This window comes from Artibeus jamaicensis, unplaced genomic scaffold (genome assembly GCF_021234435.1).
Source record: "Artibeus jamaicensis isolate MK-2021 breed Jamaican fruit bat unplaced genomic scaffold, CSHL_Jam_final contig_332, whole genome shotgun sequence".
Lineage (NCBI taxonomy): Eukaryota > Metazoa > Chordata > Mammalia > Chiroptera > Phyllostomidae > Artibeus > Artibeus jamaicensis.
Window position 1 is genome coordinate 39,497,132 of NW_026521788.1, and position 25,568 is coordinate 39,522,699.

At 37.0% G+C, this 25,568-nt stretch overlaps 1 protein-coding gene across 1 annotated transcript in view; it reads right to left on the reverse strand.

Annotated features, from left to right (window-relative positions):
* The window catches only part of PTPN20 (protein tyrosine phosphatase non-receptor type 20), a 157,650-nt gene that overhangs the window by 36,261 nt on the left and 95,821 nt on the right, over window positions 1-25,568 (reverse strand). Inside the window, exons 5-6 of the mRNA XM_053663862.1 lie at window positions 8,666-8,814; window positions 5,960-6,050 (exon numbers count right to left, since the gene is read on the reverse strand). Of these exons, the coding sequence (XP_053519837.1) occupies window positions 5,960-6,050; window positions 8,666-8,814 (240 nt within the window). The remainder of the gene's footprint in view (window positions 1-5,959; window positions 6,051-8,665; window positions 8,815-25,568) is intronic.

Genomic DNA, 25,568 nt, shown 5'->3' on the forward strand with positions numbered 1-25,568 from the left:
CTGACTTGCATCTTTAAAACCAGATATGACCATCTGTTCTTTTCTCCTCATGTGATTGTAGAAAACATTTGATGAAAAATGTGTAAACCAACCAAGGAGGTAAAAGACCTGTACTCAGAAAACTATACAACACTGAAGAAAGAAATCAAGGAAGACACAAACAAATGGAAGCATGTACCATGTTCATAAATTGGAAGAATTAACATCATCAAAATGTCCATATTACCCAAAGCAATCTATAGATTCAACACGATCCCTATTAATGTACCAATGACATATTTCATAGACATAGAACAAACATTGCAAGAATATACATGGAACCATAAATGACCCTAAATAGCTACAGCAATTCTGAGAAAGAAGAGCAAAGTAGGAGGGATCACAATGCTTGATATCAAACTATATTACGAGGCCACTGTAATCAAAATCATCTGGTATGGGCATAAAAACACACACACAAACCAATGAAACAAAATAGAGGGTGTAGAAATAAGTCCAAGTCTCTATGGCCAATTAATATTTGACAAAGGGGGCAGTAACATAAAATGGAGTAAAAATAGCCTCTTCAACAAATGGTGTTGGGAGATCTGGACAGCTACCTGCAAAAAAAAATGAAACTTGAGCACCAACTTACACCATACACAAAAATAAATTCAAGGTAAATAAAAGTATAAGTCATAACACCATAAAAGTTGTAGAGGAAAATATAAGCAGGAAAATCTCAGATATTCCACGCAGCAATATTTTTACTGATAATGTTTCCTAGAGCAAGGGACATAAAGGAAAGAATAAACAAATGGGACCTCATCAAACTAAAAAGCTTCTGCGTGGCTAAAGAAAACAGCATTAAAATGAAAAGAGAACCAACTGCATGGGAAAACATATTAGCCAATAATTGTTGGGAACCTCTCTGCCTGGTTTCAGGAATTGTAACTACCTCCCATCCCTAAGGATGAGTGAGCTACCTCTGGAATTCGAGCCACAAGGAGAGAAAACTTGTCTCTGGTAGCAAACGCTGCCTCTGCTTCTTCCCCCTGCCCCCAAAGCATGGTCGGTTAGTCCATGATGGGTACGACTCCTCAGAGAGGGGCTTAAGCCACACATGATTACCTGGGAGGCCATCAAGGAAGGACTCGGGGGGGCACTGCACAAAGAGGGAGTGATGGAGCCTCACCCCCTGGCTATTCTAACATAGCCCAAGTCCCCATTTCCATTTGGGAGAAGTGCTTCCTGACTCTAATCTACTTATGTCTAAAAACCTATGATGGGGAAGGTGGTGCAGCCCCTTGCCGCCTAGAGTGGGATCCAGGGTGATCAGACATAAGAAACAATTCACAAAGTCATGTCAAGCCTGCTTTGCCAAGAGTGCTTTCATTCATATGATAAAGGTCCGTGCAGGTAATGAGTGTCTCCCAAAGTTTCTGAAACTCCCTTACCTGACACACACTGAACTCAGACTAAGCCCTCAGATCTCTTTGAAATGTTATCTATTGTTTGATCCTTGCTGTCTGACATTGACTGATGAGCTTTACCTGTATTCCTGTGTATTACAACCCAATAAAAGCCATTGAGGAAGGGGCTCTTGGTCTTTTTTCTTTGAGAAATTGGCCACCTCTCCTCCCCAAGAAGATCATGTCTTGGTAGACTTATTCTCATCCGTGACATGTAGGAGGGCTCTGTGGACAAAGCACCCCCACAAGAGAGCATAACACTAAGTGAAATAAGCCAGGTGGTGAAAGACAAATACTATATGATCTTACCTTTAAGTGGAACCTAATCAACAAAACAAATAAGCAAGCAAAATATAACCAGAGACATTGAAATTAAGAACAATCTGACAGTAACCATGAGGAGGTAGAAGGGGATATTGTGGGGAAAGGTGGGAATGATTTTCAGGAACAACTATAAGAGACATATAGAAAAAACCAAGGGAGATGGAATTAGGGGAGAAAGGTGGGGATGGCTGGGGTGGGTGTAAAGTGGTAGGGGTAAATGCAGACAACTGTACTGAACAACAATAAAATATTTTCTTAAATGTGCAACCCTGGTATGAAAAGCGGAAAATTCATAGAAATATGTCAGTAATATTATTATTCATTAGTTCAGGGTAAGTCAGGCACCCCTTTACCAGCCTTAAATATATATTTAATCTCAGAGTTTATTTCCTCATCTGTAAAACAAGAATGGCAATATCTGACTGGTCCACTTCAGAGGAATCTGATAAAGATTATACATTTAAAAGCACTTCATAAATTGTAAAGTGCTATAGAAATTCAAGATACTTCTTTATACCTGAAAGTCCCTGGATATTATAGTGGGGCCCATTCTTGTTCTGCATGATAGTACAGAACTATAACTATGACTGTGTAAGCTGGAGCTATGCAAAAAAATGTTTGTAAATAAGGGTACAAGTTATGATTACTTCATAACCCTTAAAAATATTTTCAAAAAATCTTTTCAAAACTTCAGAAACCCTCTGTTGATTACTAATCTAAGAAAAGTGTAAAAATAGCAACAATAATATTAATTTAGCACATTGGAATTTAAAACATTAGAAATATTGAAAGCAAAAGCAATTATTTTGTTTAAAAACTTATCAAGAGTGGTCTGAATAGTGTTTACCTCTTCTTTTCATCACATGACTAACAATACAGGCTGAGCATTCCTGCCTTGAGGGACTATCATACTTCCTTCCTAGTTTAAATTAGTTCCCACCATTTTATTCTTTGCACTTTCAATGTTGTATAACAGCACCTCGAGTTCCTTTATTGTGAAGGTTTTACCACCCCCACTTCCATTAAACATATTTATCCTTTCTGTCACAGATGCTTTCCTCACTTATGCCAATAAATTCCCCTTTGACAAGTTCTGGCTTCATATCTGGAGTATCTTCAGTGGTGGCAGTGCTGACATTTTCCTGGTCAGCTATTTCTTCTATAACTCTATTTACATTCTCTTAGAGATTTTACTTCCACTGTTATCACATTTCCTTTTTTTGATGCAATTTTCTTTTTTGTCAATTCCTTCTTTGGATTTTTTAAACATTTATTTACTTATTTTTAAGATTTTATTTATTTATTTTTAGAGAGAAGTGAAGGGAGGAAAAAAGAGAGCGAGAGAAACATCAGTGTGTGGCTGCCTCTCATCTGGCCCCTACTGGGGCTGTGTGGGGACTTGGCTCAACCCAGGCATGTGCCCTAACCAGGAATCAAACTGGCGGCCCTTTGGTTTGCAGACTGCACTCAATCCACTGAGCTATGCCAGCCAGGGCTCCTTCTTTTGATTATCTATATCCAGTAAAATATTATGTCAGTATATCATTGAAAGCTAAGGAAGCAACACAGCTGCATACTTTGCTGTCTGTGCATGAGCTGAATAATCAGCACAGAGTGACAACTACTGACATATTTGAAAAGAAGTGACATGATTAGTTACTGATCATGATGCACATGTTACATAGTGCTTTATGGACAGAAAATTAGGAATGAAGTTTATGCTTTATGTAATTACTCATAGTTAATATGTCATGATTACCGAAATTTCAATTGTGTTGGGGATGGCAGATATTTAACTAAACACAGTAACTGAAATTTGTGCATACTGGAGCCATGCAAAGTGAGGACCGCCTATACTTTCAGTGTCCTGAAATGTGTGAAATCACCATCTAATGTACTCAGCATTGGAAGAGGAAGGAAAATTAGTTAATTCTTTGGATTTTTTTGATGTTTTTCAGAGACCTCTTCTATTAATTCCAAGTAAGTGTGATGAAGAAATCAAATAAATGTTCTTTGATTGTCACTTATATAGGCTTATTTTAAATTAAATTACATTGTGGTATCAAGTAGATAAATCAGTGAACTTCAGAATAGAACTTCATTGAATAATATTTGATATTCTTTTAAGATAAAATCAAAAAGTTTTATATAGTTTTCCATAGTTTTAATCATTTAATTTTACTTTTTCATATCTTTACATTTTTTTAGTTGTCACTTTTCTTATAGTCAGAATAAAAAAGCCAGATCAAATGTTAAGTATATCCAATATCCTAAGATGAGTTTCTTCTACTCCCAAGAGGCTCATTTTAAAGGACTGCTTGCATTTAGTCTCCTTGAGGGATAATGGCAAGTGTAGGGATACAAATTATACAACTGGACCTCTAACCTCTTTTTGGCATTATCTCTTAAAATGTCTAATAATGGTTCATCTAATTTCAGAAATATTCATCAATGCATTTCTGCATTCTCTACATAAAATATAGCAAAATAATCTTATGAAGATACACATTACTTTTACAATCATAGAGTTATTTTAGTTGATTCATTTAGAACCAACAAAAAATGACATATTTACTCAATGATGGCAGTCACTGTGTTCTACTTTGATTTTTATAATAACTACTTCAAGACTAGTGGAAGAAACAGGAATGTGAATAGATAATTCAAATATAGTTTGGTAAGTGGCAGAGGGTAGTCACAAAATGGTAGAGACTATTAGAGAAACACCAAACCTATCTTTGAGGAAAACAAGGAAGGTCTGGTAGAGCTAGTTCTGAGAGACTGCAGAAATTACCTCAGCAAAGAAGGGAGGATGGATGGTTCTTGCAAGAACCTCAGGTTTAAAGGCCTAGAGACAAGCTAAAAAGAATGACATATTCCAGAAACCAAAACAAGTCCTATGGGAGAGCTAAAGCTGGAGAGGTAAAATTTAAGCCATACTAAAGACCTTTACCATGATAGAAACAGAGAGGCAAAGAAACTTTTACATAGGAGTAAAATGTTGTGATTTGCTGTTGTAGGAAAATAATTTTAGTAGCTGAAATGATTTAGGAAATCATTAGGAAATGTCGTAGGAAAATCATTTCAGTAGCTGCAGTTAGTAGCTGAGAATAGAGGCAGTGAAAAAGACAGAGACCAGCTTAAACATGAAACAGGCTCAATGTTTAACTTATCAGCAGTGGGAATTGAGAGATTTGAGAGGATTCTAGAGGGACTGAGGAGATAAAATCAAAGAACTTTGTGACTACTTTTGGATATTGCATGTGACTCAGTTTCCTAGTTTGGACAACTGGGTGGTTGCATTAAATTAGGTATATATATATAATAAAGGAGGAAAGTCAAATTGGAAGGAAAAATTGTAATTTAATTTGGAAATTTATTGACTTTGAAAGGAATGTAAGGCCTAGAATGAGATTGCCCAAGATTAGAACTGTGTTGTGTTTTGTTTCTGCTCTTTGGATGTCCTGAGACAGTTAAATCTTCTGAGCAACCAAGCAGGTGGGGAAGGCAGTGGCATTAGTAACACTCAGCACAGGAAAGCAATGTGTAGGGCCCCATGGAGAGAATCAAGGGTAGCCTACTGTTGGAGAATATATTGACAGCTTTATTGTCCAGGACAAATAAATAGCCCCATTCTAATCATGTGTCTGAATGAAATGGCTAGGGAAGGTGGTCAGGGCTTGTTGAACCAAAAGTGACAGATGTCTCAAAGTATTAGACTATATTTTAGATAGTCCATGGTCATAGAAGTAAGAACAAATGCATAGAAACAAGGTTGAAGTACTTCTGTAAATAATCCTGTGTCAGTGGCTGGAAGAAGTACCTGGAATAGAAAACTTGACCTTTTAGCTGCCAGGGGTGTTCAACCTTTTGGCATCTCTGGGCCACAGTGGAAAAAGAGTTGTCTTGGGCTACACATTAAATACATTGTAACATGTAATCACAAAAAAAATCCTCATAATATTTTAAGTAAATTTATGATTTGTATTGGGCCACATTCATAGCCATCCTGGGTTCTTTGCGACCTGCAGGCCACAGGTTGGACACCCCTGTAGCATGTCCAAAAAATATGCACGAGTTGCTGACTGCTAGAGCTCCTCATCATGGTCACTAAAATGTATAACACTAAAAGCTATATAACCCAAATGTGAACAAGAATATAATCAAAACCATTTTTAGCTTACATGGAAGAATATCTTGATATCTGTTTTTGTCTCTGTTGCATCGTTCATTCCCAGAGTTGTACTCACAAGGCAGATGCTTATTTTCTAAAGCCTTTAAAGGTAAGAAATATAAGTCATATATTTACTATAACAAAAAATACCTGCCTTTGTTTAGTGTTCATGATCCTTAAAACTCTATATGACATGACCTTATGTTAAATGTTGTATGATAAGTGAAGAAATCAAACCCCATTTAAAAAGTACCATATAAAATATCTCAAATTTAACATGTCAATCAACTAATTGCTTGATGAAGAAATGTTAAACTCCTAGATATTCTTTTTTTGCTTGAACTTCAATACTCTTCAACTTTCCTTAAAAGAAAAGCCAGTACAGAATATTCACTTCTTAAGATCTCTTCATAAATCTACCATTTTATTGGCAAAAAAATAGAATAACAGCACCAAAAATATATAAACATTTAAACAAAACATACAAAAAATCTCACACTTTACTCATTACCCCATAAAGAAATTACAGCTAGGACACCAATTAAATAATTCTTCCTTTCAAAAAATATTATCTGCCAAATGTAAATTCAATAAACATTTATTAAATGTTCAGTAAGTACTTAGCACTCTTCTAAATATTAGAATACAGGAATGAATCTGAATCTAAAAATGGCTTCACCCTAAAGGAGTTAACAGAGAAGCTAGAGAGGTGGATATGTGAACAATGTACAAGGATACCAGTAAAAATAACACCACCAGATTGTACCTGAAGGTATGGGAAGGAAAGCATCTAGAAAGTCTGGTATGTGTGTGTGCATATATGCATGTGTGCGTGTGTGTGCAAGGAAAGAAGAGCAAAGGTGACTGGTTATCATTCCAGATTAAAAGACAGGAATAAAGGAATGGAGGCATAGGGATCCTCTCAGGGAAACAGTAAAAACCATGTAACAAGAGCATGGGGCATGTGACCTAGCCCAAAGGAAACTATAACGGCCTGGAAGGCCTTGTTTCATAAAGGCCTTCAAAAGAAATTGAGATATATCTTGTCCTACTCTGTAGAATATTGATGGATAAAGCCTTAAAGCCTCAACATTTTAAAAGTTCTTCAGTAACTCTTAGCTGCCAACTTGGCACCACCAGTATTTAAATAGCTACTGGCAACTCCTACAATAGGGAATGAGAAAAAAATTGTAGAACCATAGGAACAATTTTGTAAAATAAGATTAATCAGGAAAGACCAGAGTTAACAGATGGTAAAAGTAATATAAAACTACACTAATTAAAACAGTTTGGTACCAGTCTATGAATAAACAAATGAATGGAAAAAGACCAAGAACAAATTAAAATGTATGTAGGACTTCAGTAGATGATAAGACTGGCATTTTACATGAGAAGTTTTACAAGGGACGTTTCCAGAGAATCTTTGGACAACTAGGTAGCCATATAATGCTGGATCCCTACCAAATACCTTATAATGAATTAAATTCTAGCTGGACCAAAAATTTATATTTTAGAAATCATCAAAATATTAGGAAAAAATGAAATTATTACAATCCTAAACTTAAAGTAGAATTCATAAAAGACACAGAAAACCCTGAAGCCCAGAAAGAAAACCTTGCCATATGTGATCATTAAAAATAGCTATTTTTTATTAGTAAATGTGTGCGCACACACATGTATAACACAAACATCAAATTGGAAAACTTTGCCATATATATACAAAATTGATAATTTCTTCATTATGTAAAAACTTATTAGTGAATAAGTAAAAAAATAAGTAGAACATTGGGCAAAGAATTGGAACTAGCAGTGCACTAAAAATAAACATGAAAGGCTTAATTAAAACCACATGGAAAGCTATTCCTTTGTTCTCAAATAAAGAACTGCCAATTAGATCATCAATAAGGAATCATTTGTCATTTAAGAAATGAGCAAATATCTAAAAATTTAATAGCACCAAATGCTGGTTGCTTTTCTAGGAATTTGTTCTAAAGAATATATACAAATATACACAGGCATATGAGGAAGGGTGAATGTTGTTCACAATAGTCAAAACAAGAATAATCTAAATATCCACCATAGGTGACTATTTAAAGGTCTTTATTCAGGTAATCAACAACCATGCAACACAAAAACAGTGAGCTAGAACTATATGTGCTGATAATATATTTGGAAATCATTTCCTATGCAGAAAATGTCTTAAAAGGAATGGAAGGGTAGAATAGTAAGAAAAGTATATGCAAACAACTTTTCTATTAGTCTCTATGAGAAACTTACTAGTGGAAAGGGGGCCTAAAACAAGTCAAGGGAGAAGAAGAAAGAGATTTTATAATCTTTTATGGTATTTGACTTTTTTTTAACCAGGTACACATATAAATTCTAAAACAAACTTAATATTTGAAAATAAATGTAATTTAATGGGGGAAAGATGGGGAAGGGTCAAATCAAGGAACATGTATAAAAAACCCATGGACAAGAACAATGGGTGGGGAAGGACTGAATGTGGAAGAAGGGGATAGACAGGGCAGGAGAGAGATATGGGGGCAATGGGGACAACTGTAATTGAACAACAATAAAATTTTTTAATAAAATAAATGTAATTTTAAAACAAAAACAATGTATGTACTCAATCTTTAAAAAAAGAAAAAGAAATTCTCTGATATTGATGTGGAAAAAGAAATAACATATAGGCTTTTGTTAAGACCAAAATATTTACCATAAATTCCTGGATGATTTCATGTTCTTCTACTTTTTTCTGAAGTATTTTAAAACAATCCTTGATGGCTGATTTCTCATGAAAACTGAATATTAACGGCTGAACCTGAGCCAACTGAGCTAACTCCCTTTCAGAAACAATTTGTGTACCTAAGAGAGAGAAAAATTCATATTTGTAACTTATTTGTATGTATGAAAGGGAGATTTTCTTGTTGTTGTTGTTTTCTCCTAAATAAAGTCACAGTCATTTAAGGATTAATGGAAGTTTATTTTTTCAGAGGTGAAGCATCTATTACTTTGAAAGTATCCTTGTTTTGGAAAAATCATACTATGTACCTTGAAATTACATAAAACCCACTGTTCTTGGAAACAACTGTAAGTGCTATAGGGTATAACGGATACACTAGACCTGCACTGTAAGCACTCTGTTGTGCAGTGTGAATTGAGCCTATGTACTGACAATTACATTAAGACAAGCATGCACAAGATCTGGACAGGAAAAGAGAGAACCTTTCTCTTCCTGGAACCAAGTCTTTGCAAGTCCCTGGAGTCTGAGATGAGAGGATGTGGAGAATCTAACACACTTTCTTCTAAAACAAATCAAGCACACATATATACATGTGCACACACATGTACACATGTGCATAAACATATGAATAACAAGGATCTATATGATGTGATCAATAAAACTAAAATAGATATATACTATTATAATTACACATAATATATATTATATAGTTATACACATAGAATACAATAGTTTCTATTTAATATTACACATATAATTTTTCTTTTTTAAATGATGATCTTTTAGATCATGTTGACAGTCTAGATTCCATATATCTGAAATTTTATAAATAATTTTCACAGGCCAAAATGTAATAAGCCTATAAGTATTAAAAGAATATTTTTTAAATTTCAGAATTTTGAAGTAAAATGCCCAAGAGAAACCAGTTCTCTAAATCTCTGTCTAAAGCCAAATAATATAAAGTATTGGGTTGGCCAAAAAGTCCATTTAGGTTTTTCCATACAAAAAACACATTTTTCATTTCCACCAATAATTTTATTGATTTGGATATTTTGAGTATGTTGATTTCCTCCCACTATTGGCTTCTAATGGGTAGAGGCCAGGGGCACTGCTAAACATCCTCTAATGCATAAGACAGCCCCACAGCAAAGAATCATTTGGCCAAAATATCAATTGTACCAAGAAACTTCACAAATCACTTTTGACGTGCTCGAGCCTCATAGCACTTTCTCCATACACTGCACAAATCTTCTTCTTTTTTTTTTTTTTGCATTTCAGTTGCACTTTTAACCTTTCCTGAAATAATAAAGCATAATATGTCAAAAATGTTATGTATTTTCTTCCATCTTCAATATTAAAGTGGTTGCACAAAAATTTACCAATTTTGATTTTTTAATGCACACTGACAGCTGTCACAATACAATCTAACAAAATTTATGTGAATGAAGTAAAGACAACTAAATACTCCTCTAGCCATCTTGTGAAAAAAAACTAAAGAAACTTTTTGTCCAACCCTAATAAAATCAAGTTAACTCTAGCAAAAAGTATATTAGAAGCAATTAAGCAGAATAATGACCATAAAAAAAGATGGAAGTTTCTGAAACCTGCACAGCCTTGGGAAACTCATCTTTTCTTGGAACACTACTACACCTAAAAGTTTTCTGTAAGGGTGGGAGTAAGGGACTGTGGATTGGGAGAGACATTCACAGAAATCTTAAAATTTTTCACAGATATCTCTAACTGTAGTGTGAGGTGAGGTCTAGGAAGCTCAGAAGGAGAGATAAAATACCCACAAGAGCAGACGCCATTTTGTCATCTGTGACTCCCAACAGAAAAACACTTAGAGTTTTTCATTGTATTCTAGCCTTGCTGGGGGGGAGGGGGGAAGCTGAGCAAAGGCAGAAAGGAAAGGAAAGACAAGGTAGAATGACTGCAATGGACACTGTTGTTGACTCCCCAACACTGATTCTATTCTGATGGTTAGTTAAAACCTTTTGTGATCATTCCACAATACTTTCTTTGCCAGTGAACAATTCAGGAATAGGTAGGTGATTCGGCCATTCAGAAGTAAGGAGAAGTTTATTCAGGGCTAATGGGCCAGAGAATCTAGCCTCTGTCTCACTTCCATCCCCTGCCCAGACAAAAGCACAGAAACATATGGCCCTGATTATCATAAGCAGCCCTACTGTGACCATAAAAAGAATGAGCTGAGTATAGCAAATATGAAAAAATACAGAATCTATGTTCTTGATAAGATCACTGAGCAACTAATCATAGTGAACTTCGATCAGCTCCTACCTCTGATCTCCATTATAGAAGAAAATATATTTCTTTATTGTTAACATCATTTTGAATTTTTTTTTTATTGCAGCCTGGTTCAAGTATTCCAAAAATCTGTATAGGTCAGACTTCACTGTAGATAATGTAAATCATTACAGAGAGATGTTATCTAGCTAGCTAGTGCTGACAACATCAATGGTGGGTTTAAAGATGGGGTGCTTCCCCTATTATGACCTCAAAATAACACTACAGAATGGCTTGACAAGAAAAGTGCTACCTTTGCCAGGAGGAGGACTCTGAGGAAGCTGGACACTACAGCTCTAACTCCTATCTCTTGGATGATACTACCTTAGCAACCACAGAACACTTGAAACTCACCACCACAGCCATCGGCTCTAGTAATGCACCACCTTACCTGTAATGAAGCACCAGAAATGCCATGCCTGGTATGGTGTGCATCAGCAACACAGATGTTTCTCTACACATTAAAGTCTTGGTTAAGTGCATATGATTGGTCAAACCATATCTATCAGGATGTCAGGAATGTAATTTTTTGTTTTTCTGCCTGGGTCATACAGGCAGGTACATGAGGAAAAGGGTATAAGTCAATGCTGAGTAAGCTGATCTACAACATATTAAGACATAACAATTAAACCACATCCTTTCCGATTTCTGCTCCTTTTCCTTCAACTTTTGGCACATGTCATTGTCCTTGGGAAAAATCCAGCTGTTAAAGTGTCATTTACATAAAGAAAGATTTTAAATTCAAGTTAAATGGAATGAGAGTCAAGAAGAATTCATTCATGCTTAATTAGCAAAATCAAACAGATGAAGAGCTAACTATGCATGTCACTGAACAAGGCGGAGATAAAACATGAGTTGTGGTAAATAATGAGAAATGCAATATAGCATGCAAAATATTTAAGCTATTCTGAATGAAACATAAATTGTAGATCCACCATCTTAGAAACAAGTAATACGAATATGAATTATTGGCTCTCAAATCCTGTGCCGCTGCCATAGCGACGGGACTGGACACCGGGGAGTCAGGTACGGAAGCCGGGACTCTCCAAACCCCTGAGACAGCCCTGGGTGGCAGAGGAGCCCTCTACGGGAACTGGGATGGTCTCAGCCCCTGTGCTGCTGCCATAGCGAAGGGAATGGACACTGAGGAATCAGGTACGGGAGTTGGGACTTTCTAAGCCTCTGTGCCACTGCCATAGAGACAGGACTAGACGTCAGGGAGTCAAGTACGGAAACCGGGACACTCCAAGCCCCTGTGACGGCCCTGGGCGGCAGAGAGAGCCAGATACGGGAGCCGGGACATTCCCAGCCTCTGTGCCACTGCCGTAGTAATGGGCCTGGGTGCTTGAGGAGGCGGCTACTAGAGCCGGGACATTCAGCAGTGGTAGGCAACCAACGCAGGGACCAGCGTGAGGACCAGCGTGAGTGTAGGTGGAGACGAAGAACATCAAGAAACTTCAAGGAGTCTGCACCACTGAACTTCACAAGGATCATACCACAGAAGTTTACACCATAAAACCAGTGTTTCAGAACAGATCAATTTTGGAAGCAGAGACTAACAAGAAGAGTCTCAAACAATGGGAAGACAAAGAAACAATCTCCAAATGAAAGAAAAAGCAGAAACTTCAGAAAGAATGTTAGATGAAATAGACGCTGATCAACTATCAGACAGTGAATTCAAAGCACTCGTTATTACGAAGTTCAAAGAGCTCACAGTGAACTACCAGAAACTATAATGATCTCTCTGCAAACTACAGCAACATCAAAAAGGAAATGGAAACTATCAGCAAGAGACAAGAGGAAATGAAGAATACAATTTCCGAATTGAAGTAACAGTAGAAAGTTTCCAAAGTAGGATAGATGAAGCAGAGGCTAGGATTAGTGAGTTGGAGGACAAGGTAGAAAGCATTTCACAGAAAGAGCAAGAAAATGAAAAGAGGCTCAGAAAGAATGAAGAGGGATTAAGAGAAATGCAAGAAAATATGAAACATAATAATATCTGAATAATAGGAATACCAGAAGGAGAAGAAGAAGAACAAGGGATAGAAAACGTATTTGAATGAGTAATGAGAGAAAATTTCCCTAATTTGATAAGAGAAAAAATCTCACAAATCCAGGAATCACACAGAGTCCCAACCAAGAGGAACCAAAGGAGGCCCACTTCAAGACACATCATCATCAAAATGGCAAAATTCCAAGACAAAGAGAGAATCTTAAAGGCAGCAAGGGAGAAAAAAGAAATAACATACAAGGAAGCCCCAATAAGGTTAGCTACCGACTTCTCAATGGAAACACTTCAAGCAAGAAGAGAATGGCAAGAAATATTTCAAGTAATGAGAACCAGAGGCCTACAACCAAGGCTACTTTACCCAGCAAGGCTCTCAATCAAGATAGATGGCCAAATAAAGAGCTTCCAAGGCAAAAGAAGTCTAAAAGAATATGCCTCCACCAAACCAGCTCTAAAAGAAATACTAAAAGGACTGCTTTAAGGGAAGGAAGGATAAGAGGGAGACAGAGAGGAACACAGGTACAAAAATGGCAATGACTAAGTACCTATCAATAATAACCTTAAATGTAAATGGATTAAATGCTCCAATCAAAAGACACAGAATAGCTCAATGGATAAGAAAGCATGACCCACACATATGGTGCCTACAAGAGACCCACCTCAGGACAAAAGACCATCACAGACTAAAAGTGAAAGGCTGGAAACAAGTTTTCCAAGCAAACGGACAAGAAAAAAAGCTGGGGGTAGCAATTCTCATATCAGACAAAATAGACTTCAAAAAAAAAAGGCTATAAAGAGAGACCCAGAAGGTCACTTCATTATACTCAAGGGAAGAATCTACCAGGAAGACATTAACATTATAAACATATATGCACCAAACATAGGGGCACCCAAATATATCAAGAAAATCTTAGAGGACTTCAAGAAAGATATTGACAGCAACACAATTATAGTAGGGGATTTGAACACCCCACTATCAAAAATGGACAGATCTTCCAAACAAATTATCAACAAAGATATTGTGGCATTAAACAACACCCTAGATGAAATGGACTTAACTGATATATATAGAGAGAGAGCCCTTCATCCCAAAGAAGCTAAATACACATTCTTTTCAAATGCACATGGAACATTTTCAAAGATAGACCACATGATAGGACACAAAACGAGCCTCAAAAAATTCAAGAAAATTGAAATCATACCAAGCATCTTCTCTGACCACAAGGGACTGAAATTAGAAAACGACCCCAAAGAAAAAACCCAAAGCACCCAAAAACATGGAGACTGAATGGTATGCTATTAAACAATGAATGGGTCAAGAATGAAATTAGGGAAGAAATCAAAACATTTCTGGAAACAAATGAAAATGATCTCACAACAACCCAAAACTTATGGGACACAGAGAAGGCAGTCCTGAGAGGGAAGTTTATAGCAATACAGACCTACCTAAAGAAAATAGAAACATTTCAAACAAACAACCTAACCCTACGCCTGCAAGAACTCGAGGAACAACAACAAAGACAGCCCAGAGCAAGCAGAAGGAAGGAAATAACCAAGATTAGAGCAGAATTAAATGACATAGAAACTAAAAGCACAATTTTAAGGATCAATGAATCCAGGAGTTGGTTCTTTGAGAAGATAAAGAAAATAGACAAGCCTTTAAGTAGGCTCATGAAGAAAAGAAGAGAGAGGACACAAATAAACACAATCAGAAATGAAAAAGGAGAGATTACAACTGATACCACAGAAATGGAAGAGATTGTAAGAAATTACTATGAAGAACTGTATGCCAAGAAATTTGAAAACCTAGGGGAAATGGACACATTTCTAGAAAAATACAATCTTCCAAAACTCAGTGAAAAAGAAACAGAAAATCTAAATACACCAATAACAGCAAAAGAAATTGAAGCAGTAATCAAAAAACTCCCCTCACACAAAAGCCTCGGACCAGATGGTTTCACAGGAGAATTCTACAAAGCATTTAAGGAAGAGCTAACCCCTATTCTCCACAGACTATTTCAAAAAATCCAGAAGGATGGAAAACTCCCAAATTCTTTTTATGAAGCCAGCATCATCTTAATTCCAAAACCAGATAGAGACACAACAAAGAAAGAGAACTTCAGGCCAATATCGCTGATGAACATAGATGCTAAAATCCTCAACAAAATATTGGCAAATCGCATCCAACAATATATCAAAAAGATCATACACCATGATCAAGTAGGATTCATCGCAGGGATGCAAGGGTGGTTCAATATTCGCAAATCAGTAAATGTAATACATCACATAAACAAAAGCAAAGACAAAAATCACATGATCATATCAATAGATGCGGAAAAAGCTTTCGATAAGGTACAACACCCATTTATGATAAAAACACTCAGCAAAGTGGGAATACAGGGAGCATTTCTCAAAATAATAAAGGCCATATATGAGAGACCTACAGCCAATATCATACTCAATGGGGAAAAAACTAAAAGCTTTTCCACTAAGATCAGGAACAAGACAAGGTTGTCCACTTTCACCACTCCCTATTCAATATAGTATTGGAAGTTTTAGCCACAGTGATCAGGCAAGAAAAGGAAATAAAAGGCATCCAAATAGGAAAGGAGGAAGCAAAACTGTCACTGTTTGCAGATGACATGATAGTGTACATGGAAAATCCTATAGACTCTACCCAAAAACTGCTCAAACTAATTAATGAGTTTGGCAAAACAGCTGGTTACAAAGTCAATATCCAGAAATCAAAGGCATTTTTGTATACCAACAGTGAATCAGCAGAAGCAGAAATAAAGAGAAAAATCCCATTTGATATAGCAAAAAGAAAAATAAAATCTCTGGGAATAAACCTAAGGAGGTAAAAAACCTGTATGCAGAAAACTACACAGCCCTGAAGAACGAAATCAAGGAAGACACAAACAAATGGAAACATATACCTTGTTCATGGATTGGAAGAATTAACATCATCAAAATGTCCATACTACCCAAAGCAATATACAGATTCAATGCAATACCTATTAAAGTACCAATGGCATATTTCACAGACATAGAACAAACACTTCGAAAATTTATATGGAACCATAAACGAGCCCGAATAGCAGCTGCTCTTTTGAGAAAGAAGAACAAAGTAGGGGGGATCACAATACCTGATACCAAACTGTATTACAAGGCCACTGTAATCAAAACAGCCTGGTACTGGCATAAAAACAGGCACATAGACCAATGGAACAGAACAGAGAGCCCAGAAATCAACCCAACTCTCTACAGTCAATTAATATTCGACAAAGGGGGCAGTAACATAAAATGGAGTAAAAATAGCCTCTTCAACAAATGGTGTTGGGAGAACTGGACAGCTACATGCAAAAAAATGAAACTTGAGCACAGACTTACACCATACACCAAAAATAAATTCAAGGTGGATAAAAAGACTTAAATGTAAGTCATAACACCATTAAAGTCCTAGAGGAGAACATTGGCAAGAAAATCTCAGATATTTCACTCAGCAACTTCTTTACTGATATGTCCCCTAGAGTAAGGAATGTAAAGGAAAGAATAAACAAATGGGATCTCATCAAAATAAAAAGCTTCTGCATGGCTAAAGAAAACAGTATTAAATTAGCAAGACAACCAACTGTATGGGAAAACAGTATTTGCCAATGATACCTCAGACAAGGGTTTAATCTCCAAAATATACAAAGAACTTTCAGGACTCCACTCTAAGAAGACACCCAACCCAGTTAGAAAATGGGAAAAGGACTTGAACAAACACTTCTCCAAGGAGGACATACAGAACATTCAGAGACACATGAAGAGATGCTCAATATCGTTAGCTATCAGAGAGATGCAAATTAAAACCACAATGAGATACCACTTTACACCAGTCAGGATGGCTATCATAAACAAAGCAACAAACAACAAATGTTGGAGAGGGTGTGGGGAAAAGGGGTCCTTAGTTCACTGTTGGTGGGATTGCAGACTGGTACAACCATTATGGAAAACAGTATGGAATTTTCTCAGAAAAATAAAAATCGACCTGCCTTTTGACCCAGCAATTCCACTGCTGGGATTATATCCTAAGAATCCTAAAACATCAATATCAAAGAACCTATGCACCACAATGTTCATAGCAGCACAATTTACAATAGCCAAGAGTTGGAAGCAACCTAGGTGCCCATCAGTAAATGAATGGATCCAAAAATTGTGGTACATATACACAATGGAATTCTATGCTGCAGAGAGAAAGAATGAGCTACTACCATTTGCAACAACATGGATGGAACTGGAAAGCATTATGCTGAGTGAAATAGGCCAGGTGCTGAAAGACAAATAACATATGATCTCATCTTTAACAGGAAGCTAAACAACAAAACAAACAAGCAAGCAGAAAAAAAAAACAAAAAACAAAGACACTGAAATAGAGAACAAGGGGATAGTGACCAGAAGGGAGAAGGAAGGGAAGTTAAGGGGAAAAAGGGGGAGGGATTTGGAGGAACAAATAGGAAGGACACAGGGACGAGAACTAAGGGGGGTGGAAATGGGAGGGAGGTGGGGAGCAAGGGGCGGGGGAGGCTGGGATGGGAAAAATACACAAAAAACTGTACTTGAAAAATAACTAAATAAAATTTTAAAAAAGAATATGAATTATTTAGAATAATAAGACAAAATGAGATAAAAACAACAAAATAAAGTAAAAATTTTATAGACCTAATTAAATGAATTAAAGGTCAAAAGTACATGATTATAGAACTAATAATTAAGTTAAATACTGAGATAAATAAAGTAGACAAAAATTAACTTATTTATAGAACAAAGATGTGTGTATAAATTAATGAAAAAAGAAAAGGGGGAAAAACTAAAGATAATGCATACAAGGACCTCATCAGAAGCTCAGGAGAAAAACTGGAGACAAGGTGTGGAACTCAGGAAACCCTCCCTCATGGTGCAAACTTGAACAGGGGAACAGCAGCTTCTACATGAAAGGCATGAAGCCCCAGCCAATTGCTTTCCTATCTTACCTAGGGATCAAAAGCATAACAAGTTGGAAAACTGCCCTTTTTCCCAAACCCTATTACTCTCAAAGCATAGGTTAAGACCTCCAACACTGGGGACAGAGGAGGTAGAAAAGCATGCTGGGCTCCAACCATAACATATCTCCTACCTCTAAAGAAAGGGCAGAATAACTGAGAAGGGACCATCCCAGGAACATGCACATGAATAAGGTTGATCTAGGACAACAGAGAATGCCACTCCCATCTACAATCAAATTAGCAAGCAACAGAATTATAAGAGCATTATATTGTTAAGGAAAGGACCAGACCATGGATATAAACTTTATCTTAGGTGCAGGTAGAATGGGGAGACCTAAAGTAAAGGGTAGAAAAAACATTGAGGTAAACCATCTGTCATACCATATTCCATTCTAAGTATAAGGTAACAATACCAGGTCATATGGTATTTGTCTTTCAATGCCTGGCTTATTTCACTCAGCGTAATACTTTCCAGTCCCATCCATGCTGTTGCAAAGGGTAGGAGTTCCTTCTTTCTTTCTGCTGCATAGAATTCCATTCTGTATATGTACCATAGTTTCAGATCCATTCATTTACTGCTGGGCACCTAGGTTTCTTCCAACACTTGGCTGTTGTAAATTGTGCTGCTATGAACACTGGGGTGCATAGGTTCTTTTGGATAGGTGTTTCAGGGTTCTTAGGATATAATCCTAGCAGTGGAATTGCTGGGTCAAAAGGTAGGTCGATTTTTAGTTTTCTGAGAAAATTCCATACTGTTTTCCACAGTGGTTGTACCAGTCTGCAATCCCAACAATGGATTAGGGTCTCCTCTTCTCCACAACCTCTCCAACATTTGTTGTTTATTGCTTTGTTTATGATGGCCATTCTGAGGTGGTGTAAAGTAGTATCTCATTCTGATTTTAATATGCATCTCTCTGATAGCTAATGATTGGGCATCCTTTCATGTGTCTCTGGATCTTCTGTTTGTCCTCCTTTGAGAAATGTCTGTTCAAGTCCTTTGCTCACTTTTTAATTAGGTTGCTTGTCTTCTTAGAGTGGAGTCATGTAAGTTCTTTATATATTTTGAAGATTAAACCCTTGTCTGAGGTATCATTGGCAAATATGTTTCCCCATACAGTTTGTTCTCTTTTTATTTTAATACTGTTTTCTTTAGCCATGCAGAAGATTTTAATTTTGATCCCATCTGTTTATTTTTTCCTTTATGTCCCTTGCTCTAAGGGGACATATCAGTAAAAATGTTGCTGCGTGAAATATGTGAGATTTTCTTGCCAATGTTCTCCTCCAGGACTTTAATGGTGTCACAACTTATATTTAAGTCTTTTATCCACCTTGAATTTATTTTGGTATATGGCATAAGTAAGTACTCAAGTTTCATTTTTTTGCATGTGGCTGTTCAGTTCTTCCAACACCATATGTTGAAGAGGCTATTTTTACTCCATTTTATGTTGCTGCCCCCTTTGTCAAATATTAATTGACTGTAGAGACTAGAGTTTATTTCTGGGCTCTCTGTTCTGTTCCATTAGTCTATATGCATGTTTTTATCCCAGTACCAGGCTGTTTTGATTATAGTGGCCTTGTAATACAGTTTGGTATCAGGTATTGTGATTCCTCCTACTTTGCTCTTCTTTCTCAAAATTCCAGCTGCTATTCAAGGTCATTTATGGTTCCATACAAGTTTATGAATTGTTTGTTCTATGTCTGTGAAATATGCCATTGGTACTTTAATGGGTATTGCATTTAATCTGTAAATTGCTTTGGGTAGTATGGCCAATTTGATGATGTTAATTCTTCCAATCCATGAATATGGCATATGTTTCCATTTGTTTGTGTCTTCCTTGATTTCTTTCTCCAGTGTTCTGCAGTTTTCTGCATACAGGTCTTTTACCTCCTTGGTTAGGTTTATTCCTAGATATTTCATTTTTCTTTTCGCTATATCAAATAGGATTTTTTCTTGATTTCTGCTTCTGATATTTCATTGTTGATATACAAAAATGCCTTTGATTTCTGGATATTGATTTTATCCTGCTGTTTGCCAAATTCATTTATTAAGTCGAGCAGTTTTTTTGGTAGAGTCTATAGGATTTTCCATGTACACTATTATGTCATCTGCAAAAGGTGACAGTTTTGTTTTCTCCTTTCCGATTTGAATGCCTTTTATTTCCTTTTCTTGCCTGATTGCTGTGGCTAAAAGTTCCAATACAATATTGAATAGAAGTGGTGAAAGCGGACAACCTTGTCTTGTTCCTGATCTTAGTGGAAAAGATTTTAGTTATTGCCCATTGAGTATGATGTTGACTGTACGTCTCTCATATATGGCCTTTATTATTTTGAAGATTGTTCCCTCTATTCCCACTTTGCTGAGTGTTTTTATCATAAATGGATGTTGTACCTAATCAAAAGCTTTTTCTGCATCTATTGACATGATCATGTGATGTTTTTCTTTGCTTTTGTTTATGTGATGTATTACATTTACTGATTTGCAAATATTGAATCATCCTTGCATCCCTGGGATGAATCCCACTTGGTTATGGTGTATGATGTTTTTAATGTATTGTTGGATGCGATTTGCCAATATTTTGTTGAGGATTTTAGCGTCTATGTTCATGAGTGATATTAGCCTGAAGTTTTCTTTCTTTGTTATATCTTTATCTGGTTTTGGGATTAGGATGATGCTGGCTTCAAAAAAGAATTTGGAGTCTTCCATTATTTTGGATTTTTTGGAATACTCTGTTAATAGGGATTAGCTCTTCCTTAAATGCTTTATAGAATTCTCCTGTGAAATGATCTTGTCCAGAACTTTTGTTTGTCAGGAGTTTTTTGATTACTGCTTCAATTTCATCTGCTGTTATTGGTGTGTTCAGGATTTCTGCTTCTTCTTCATTGAGTTTTGGAAGATTATATTTTTCTAGAAATGTGTGCATTTCACCTAGGTTTTCAAATTTCTTTGCATACAGTTCTTCATAGTAGTTTCTTACAATGCTTTGTGTTTCTGTGGTGTCAGTTGTAATCTCTCCTCTTTAATTTCTGATTGTGTTTATTTGGGTTCTCTCTCTTCTTTTCTTGATGAGCTTGCTTAAAGGCTTGTCAGTCTTGTTTATCTTTTCAAAAATCAGCTCCTGGATTCATTGATCCTATGTCATTTAATTCTGCTCTGATCTTGGTTATTTTCTTTCTCCTACTTGCTCTGAGCTGTCTTTGTTGTTGATCCTTAAGTTCTTGTAGGCATAGGGTTAGATTGTTTGTTTGAAATGTTCCTATCTATTTTAAGTAGGCCTGTCTTGCTGTGAGCTTCCCTCTCAGGACTGCCTTCGCTGTGTCCCATAAGTTTTGGGTTATGGTGGGTTCATTTTCATTGGTTTCCAGAAACTTTTTGATTTTTTCCCCTGACTTCATTCTTGACCCATTCATTGTTTAATAGCATGCTATTCAATCTCCATGATTTTGAGTGTTTTGGGTCTTTTCCCTTAGGGTTGGTTTCCAGTTTCAGTCCCTTGTGGTTGGAGAAAATTCTTGGTATAATTTCAATTTTCTTAAATTCCTTGAGGCTTGTTTTGTGTCCAATTATGTGATCTATCTTTGAAAATGTTCCATGTGCATTTGAAAAAAATGTGTATTTAGCTTCTTTGGGATGAAGGGCTCTATATATATCAGTTAAGTCCATTTTATCTAGGGTGTTGTTCAATGCCACAATATCTTTGTTGACATTTTATTTGGAAGATCTGTGCATTTTTGATAGTGGCGTGATAAAATCCCCTACTATAATTGTGTTGCTGTCAATATCTTTCTTAAAGTCCTCTAAGATTTTCTTTATATGTTTGGGTACTTGTGTGTTGGGTGCATATATATTTACAATGTTTATGTCTTCTTGGTGGATTCTTCCATTGAGTATTATGAAAGAGACCTTCTGGGTCTCTTTTTATGGCCCCCTTTTTTTTAAGATGATTTTGTCTGATATGAGTACTGCTACCCGACTTTTTTTTCCTTTCCATTTGCTTGGGAAATTTGTTTCCAGCCTTTAACTTTTAGTCTGTGATTGTCTTTTGCCCTGAGGTGGGTCTCTTGTAGGCAGCATATGTGTGGGTCATTCTTTCTTATCCATTCAGCTATTCTGTGTCTTTTGATTGGAGCATTTAATCCACTTACGTTCAAGGTTATTATTGATAGGTACTAATTTACTGTTATTTTTATACCTGTGTTTCTCTTTGTCTCCTTCTTTTTGTTCCTTTCCTTAAAGCAGTGCTTTTAGTATTTCTTGTAGAGATGGTTTTGGTGGAGGTGTATTCTTTTAGACTTCTTTTGTCTTGGAAGCTCTTTATTTGGCCTTCTATCTTGATTGAGAATCTTGTGGGGTAAAGTAGCCTTGGTTGCAGGCCTCGGGTTCTCATTATTTGGAATATTTCTTGCCATTCTCTTCTAGCTTGGAGCATTTCCATTGAGAAATCAGCAGCTCAGGTTATTGGGGCTCCCTTGTATGTTACTTCCTTTTTCTGCCTTGCTCACTTTAAGATTCTCTCTTTGTCTTGGAATTTTGCCATTTTAATGATGACGTGTCTTGAAGTGGGTTTCTTTGGGTTTCTCTTGATTGGGACTCTATGTGTTTCCTAGATTTGTGTGACTTTTTCTCTCATCAAATTAGGAAAGTTTTCCATCATTCCTTTTTCAAATAGGTTTTCTATCCCTTTCTTTTTTTCTTCTTCTCCTTCTGGTATCCCTATTTTTCAGATATTATTACATTCGATATTGTCTTACATTTCTTTTAATCCCTCTTCATTCTTGCTGAGACTCTTTTCCTTTTCTTGATCTTTCTTGAAGTTTTTTTCTACTTTGTCCTCCAACTCACTGATCCAATCTTCTGCTTGATAGATCCTTCTTTTGATTCCACTGTGTTCTTCAGCTCAGAAATTGTATTCTTCATTTCCTCTTGGCAATTGCTGATAGTTTTTATTGTCTTTTTCATGTTTATATAGTTTCCAGTGAGTTCATGGTAGCTCCCCTATAGTTTCTGGTAGCTCATTGTAAGCTCTTTGAACTTCCTGATGACCAGTGCTTTGAATTCATTATCTGGTAGTTGACTTGCCTCTGTTTCATTTAGCATTCTTTTGGAGGCTTCCTCCTTTCCTTTTATCTGAGGATTGTTTCTTTGTCTTCCCATGGTTTGTGAGACTCTTCCTGTTAGCTTCAGCTTCTTAAATTGCTTTGTTCTGGCTTCCTGGGTTCATGGTGTGAACTTCTGTACTGTAATACCTGTGAGTTTCAGTGGTGTAGTCTCCTTGATCTCCCCAGCTCACTTGTCTTGGGCTGACCTTTAAGTTGGCTCTGAGTTTCTCTTTGGGTTTTGGTTGTTTTGGGGTCTTTCTTTTGTAGGTTCTTCCCACCAGCTGGTGAACTGATGGTCCCTCTGTCCACCACCAGTTTTAATTTGTTGTACTGGTGAGGGTGGGTTGTGTTGAAGCTAGTTTTTCTGTGTGTACTGGGTTTTGAGGATTCTCTTTGCTCTTGTTCAGTTGTTTGCACTGGGTAGTTTCTCCACTGTTTAGCTGTATTTCCAGATAGGTCTTGGATTGAGGTTTGTGTGGTTTCCACTCCCTCTTTTACCTTCTTCTGTTGTTATCTATTGGTGGTTCCTATGTTGTGTTTCCTCTTCCAGTGGGTATCTTGGTGTTCACCGCTTCCTACTCTTTTTTGTGTGTGTGTGATCAGTTGTAGGGGAAGCAAAATGTTTTATGACAGCAGGAGAGTATTCTATGATATTTACAGTAGCAGCTGGTAGAGAAGAGATAGGAGATCTTTTGGGTATGTATAGTGACAACCATAATCTTCAATGCAACTAGCCACTTTTTAGAAAAAATGAAAAGAAGATAAGGCTCTTATGGGGGAGGGAAGGTTTGTGAGTTAGATGTAGAAAGCAGTGAGGTTGTGGGAGGTCAGATTCTGGGGTAAGGTAAGAATAAATGATGGTAAACAGATGTAGTGTGAGAGAGAATAGAGTTAACCACTACAGTATTGTAGTTCAGGAAACAATGAAGTGGGCTAAGTCCTGGGAGGAGTGTTGTGTAGTATTTACAATAGTATGGAATAGCTATTATTTACAATAATATTAGAGCAAGAATCGCATGACAAAATCTATGAGATACCAAAAATAGGAAGTATTGGACCTTCAATAGTGTGCTAATGTAGCCCAGGTGAAGCAAAGGACAGTAAATTAGCAATACACTATGAATGAGGGGACAGGGGAAACCTGTCAAATGATACAATATATCCAACCAAGGCAAAAAAGACTATACAGAAAGAGGAGGAATACAAAGTACTATTAAAATAATGTAAAAATAATGAAAAAATAATAATACAAATATGCAGTAACTTGTAGTTTCTCTGCTATAGCAAAGTGAAATTTGTCTCTCTGTCTCTTCTGTCCAGAGAGCTGGACCCTCTTTGGGTCCAACTCTTGTCTTTTCTCAGTTCCAAGTTTTTTGTTTCACTTGTGGAGGGGGAGGGTTGGAAAGGCAGGAGGAAAAAGTGATGTTTGGAAAGAAAGGAAGAAGGAATAAAACAAGAAAGAATAAAAGAGAGGAAAAAGGTATTGAAAGATAAAACAATAATAAAGTTTAAAAAATAAAAGATTACTTTAAAAAAAAAAAAAACACCTTTTGTTGGTTTCCGGCTTGCCAAACCAGTTTTTCTGGTCTCTCTGGCTACTGCAAGCTGAGGGGCGATAGGTGTGGCCTTTCTCCCTTCTTGGTCTACTCAGCCAGTCTCAAAAGCACTTTCCAAAGATCCAGACTGGCACCTCTCCCCAGCACTCCACTGAGGGGATCCAGGTCCTCTACTCTTTCCCCAGAGTCACCACTGAGGGCTGGAGTGCAGGCATGAGCGCCAGGCCAGGCTTCCCTGGTCCTGCAGGCGTGGGCGGGAACCTTTCCCAGTGCTACAGAGAAATGCAAGGGTGACTCGCAATTCCCCCAAGTCTGTGACCACAGACTCCACAGGTGATTAAGGCCCCCTTGTTTGCTTTCTTGTACCTATTCCTCTCTCTGACACTTCAAGCAAACAGGTCTCAAACTGTACGGGGCTTGGTAGGAAAGGAGCTGATGACCCAGCTCTCTCCCAAGGACCTTGCTGCCAGCCCTCAGCTCCCAAAGGAGTCTACAGCAGACCCGGCCCAGGCCCCTGGCGCCTGGCCTGGCAGAGGCGGCAGCCTCGGCCTTCCGCCTCTATGCTTGTTCCTCAAACCTTATTGACCTGCAGCTATCTCCTCGCCCTCTGATCTTTCAGTGTCCACTACAATTTCTGGACTTCTTTTTTTCCTATATGCTGAGGCACTGTTGGCTATTTGCTGTGTTCCTCTGCAGATCGGCCAGATTTTTCTCCCATGTGTGGGGGGAAGTGGAATTCTTTTTTTCCTACTCCACTGCCATCTTGAAGAATCTCCCTGAGTCTTAAATGTTAGAGATCTTACAGTGAGTAAATTCCTATTTTCACTGTATTACCAAGCCATAAAAGTCTCTGCATTTTATTTTTTATTTTTTGTCTTCCTTTA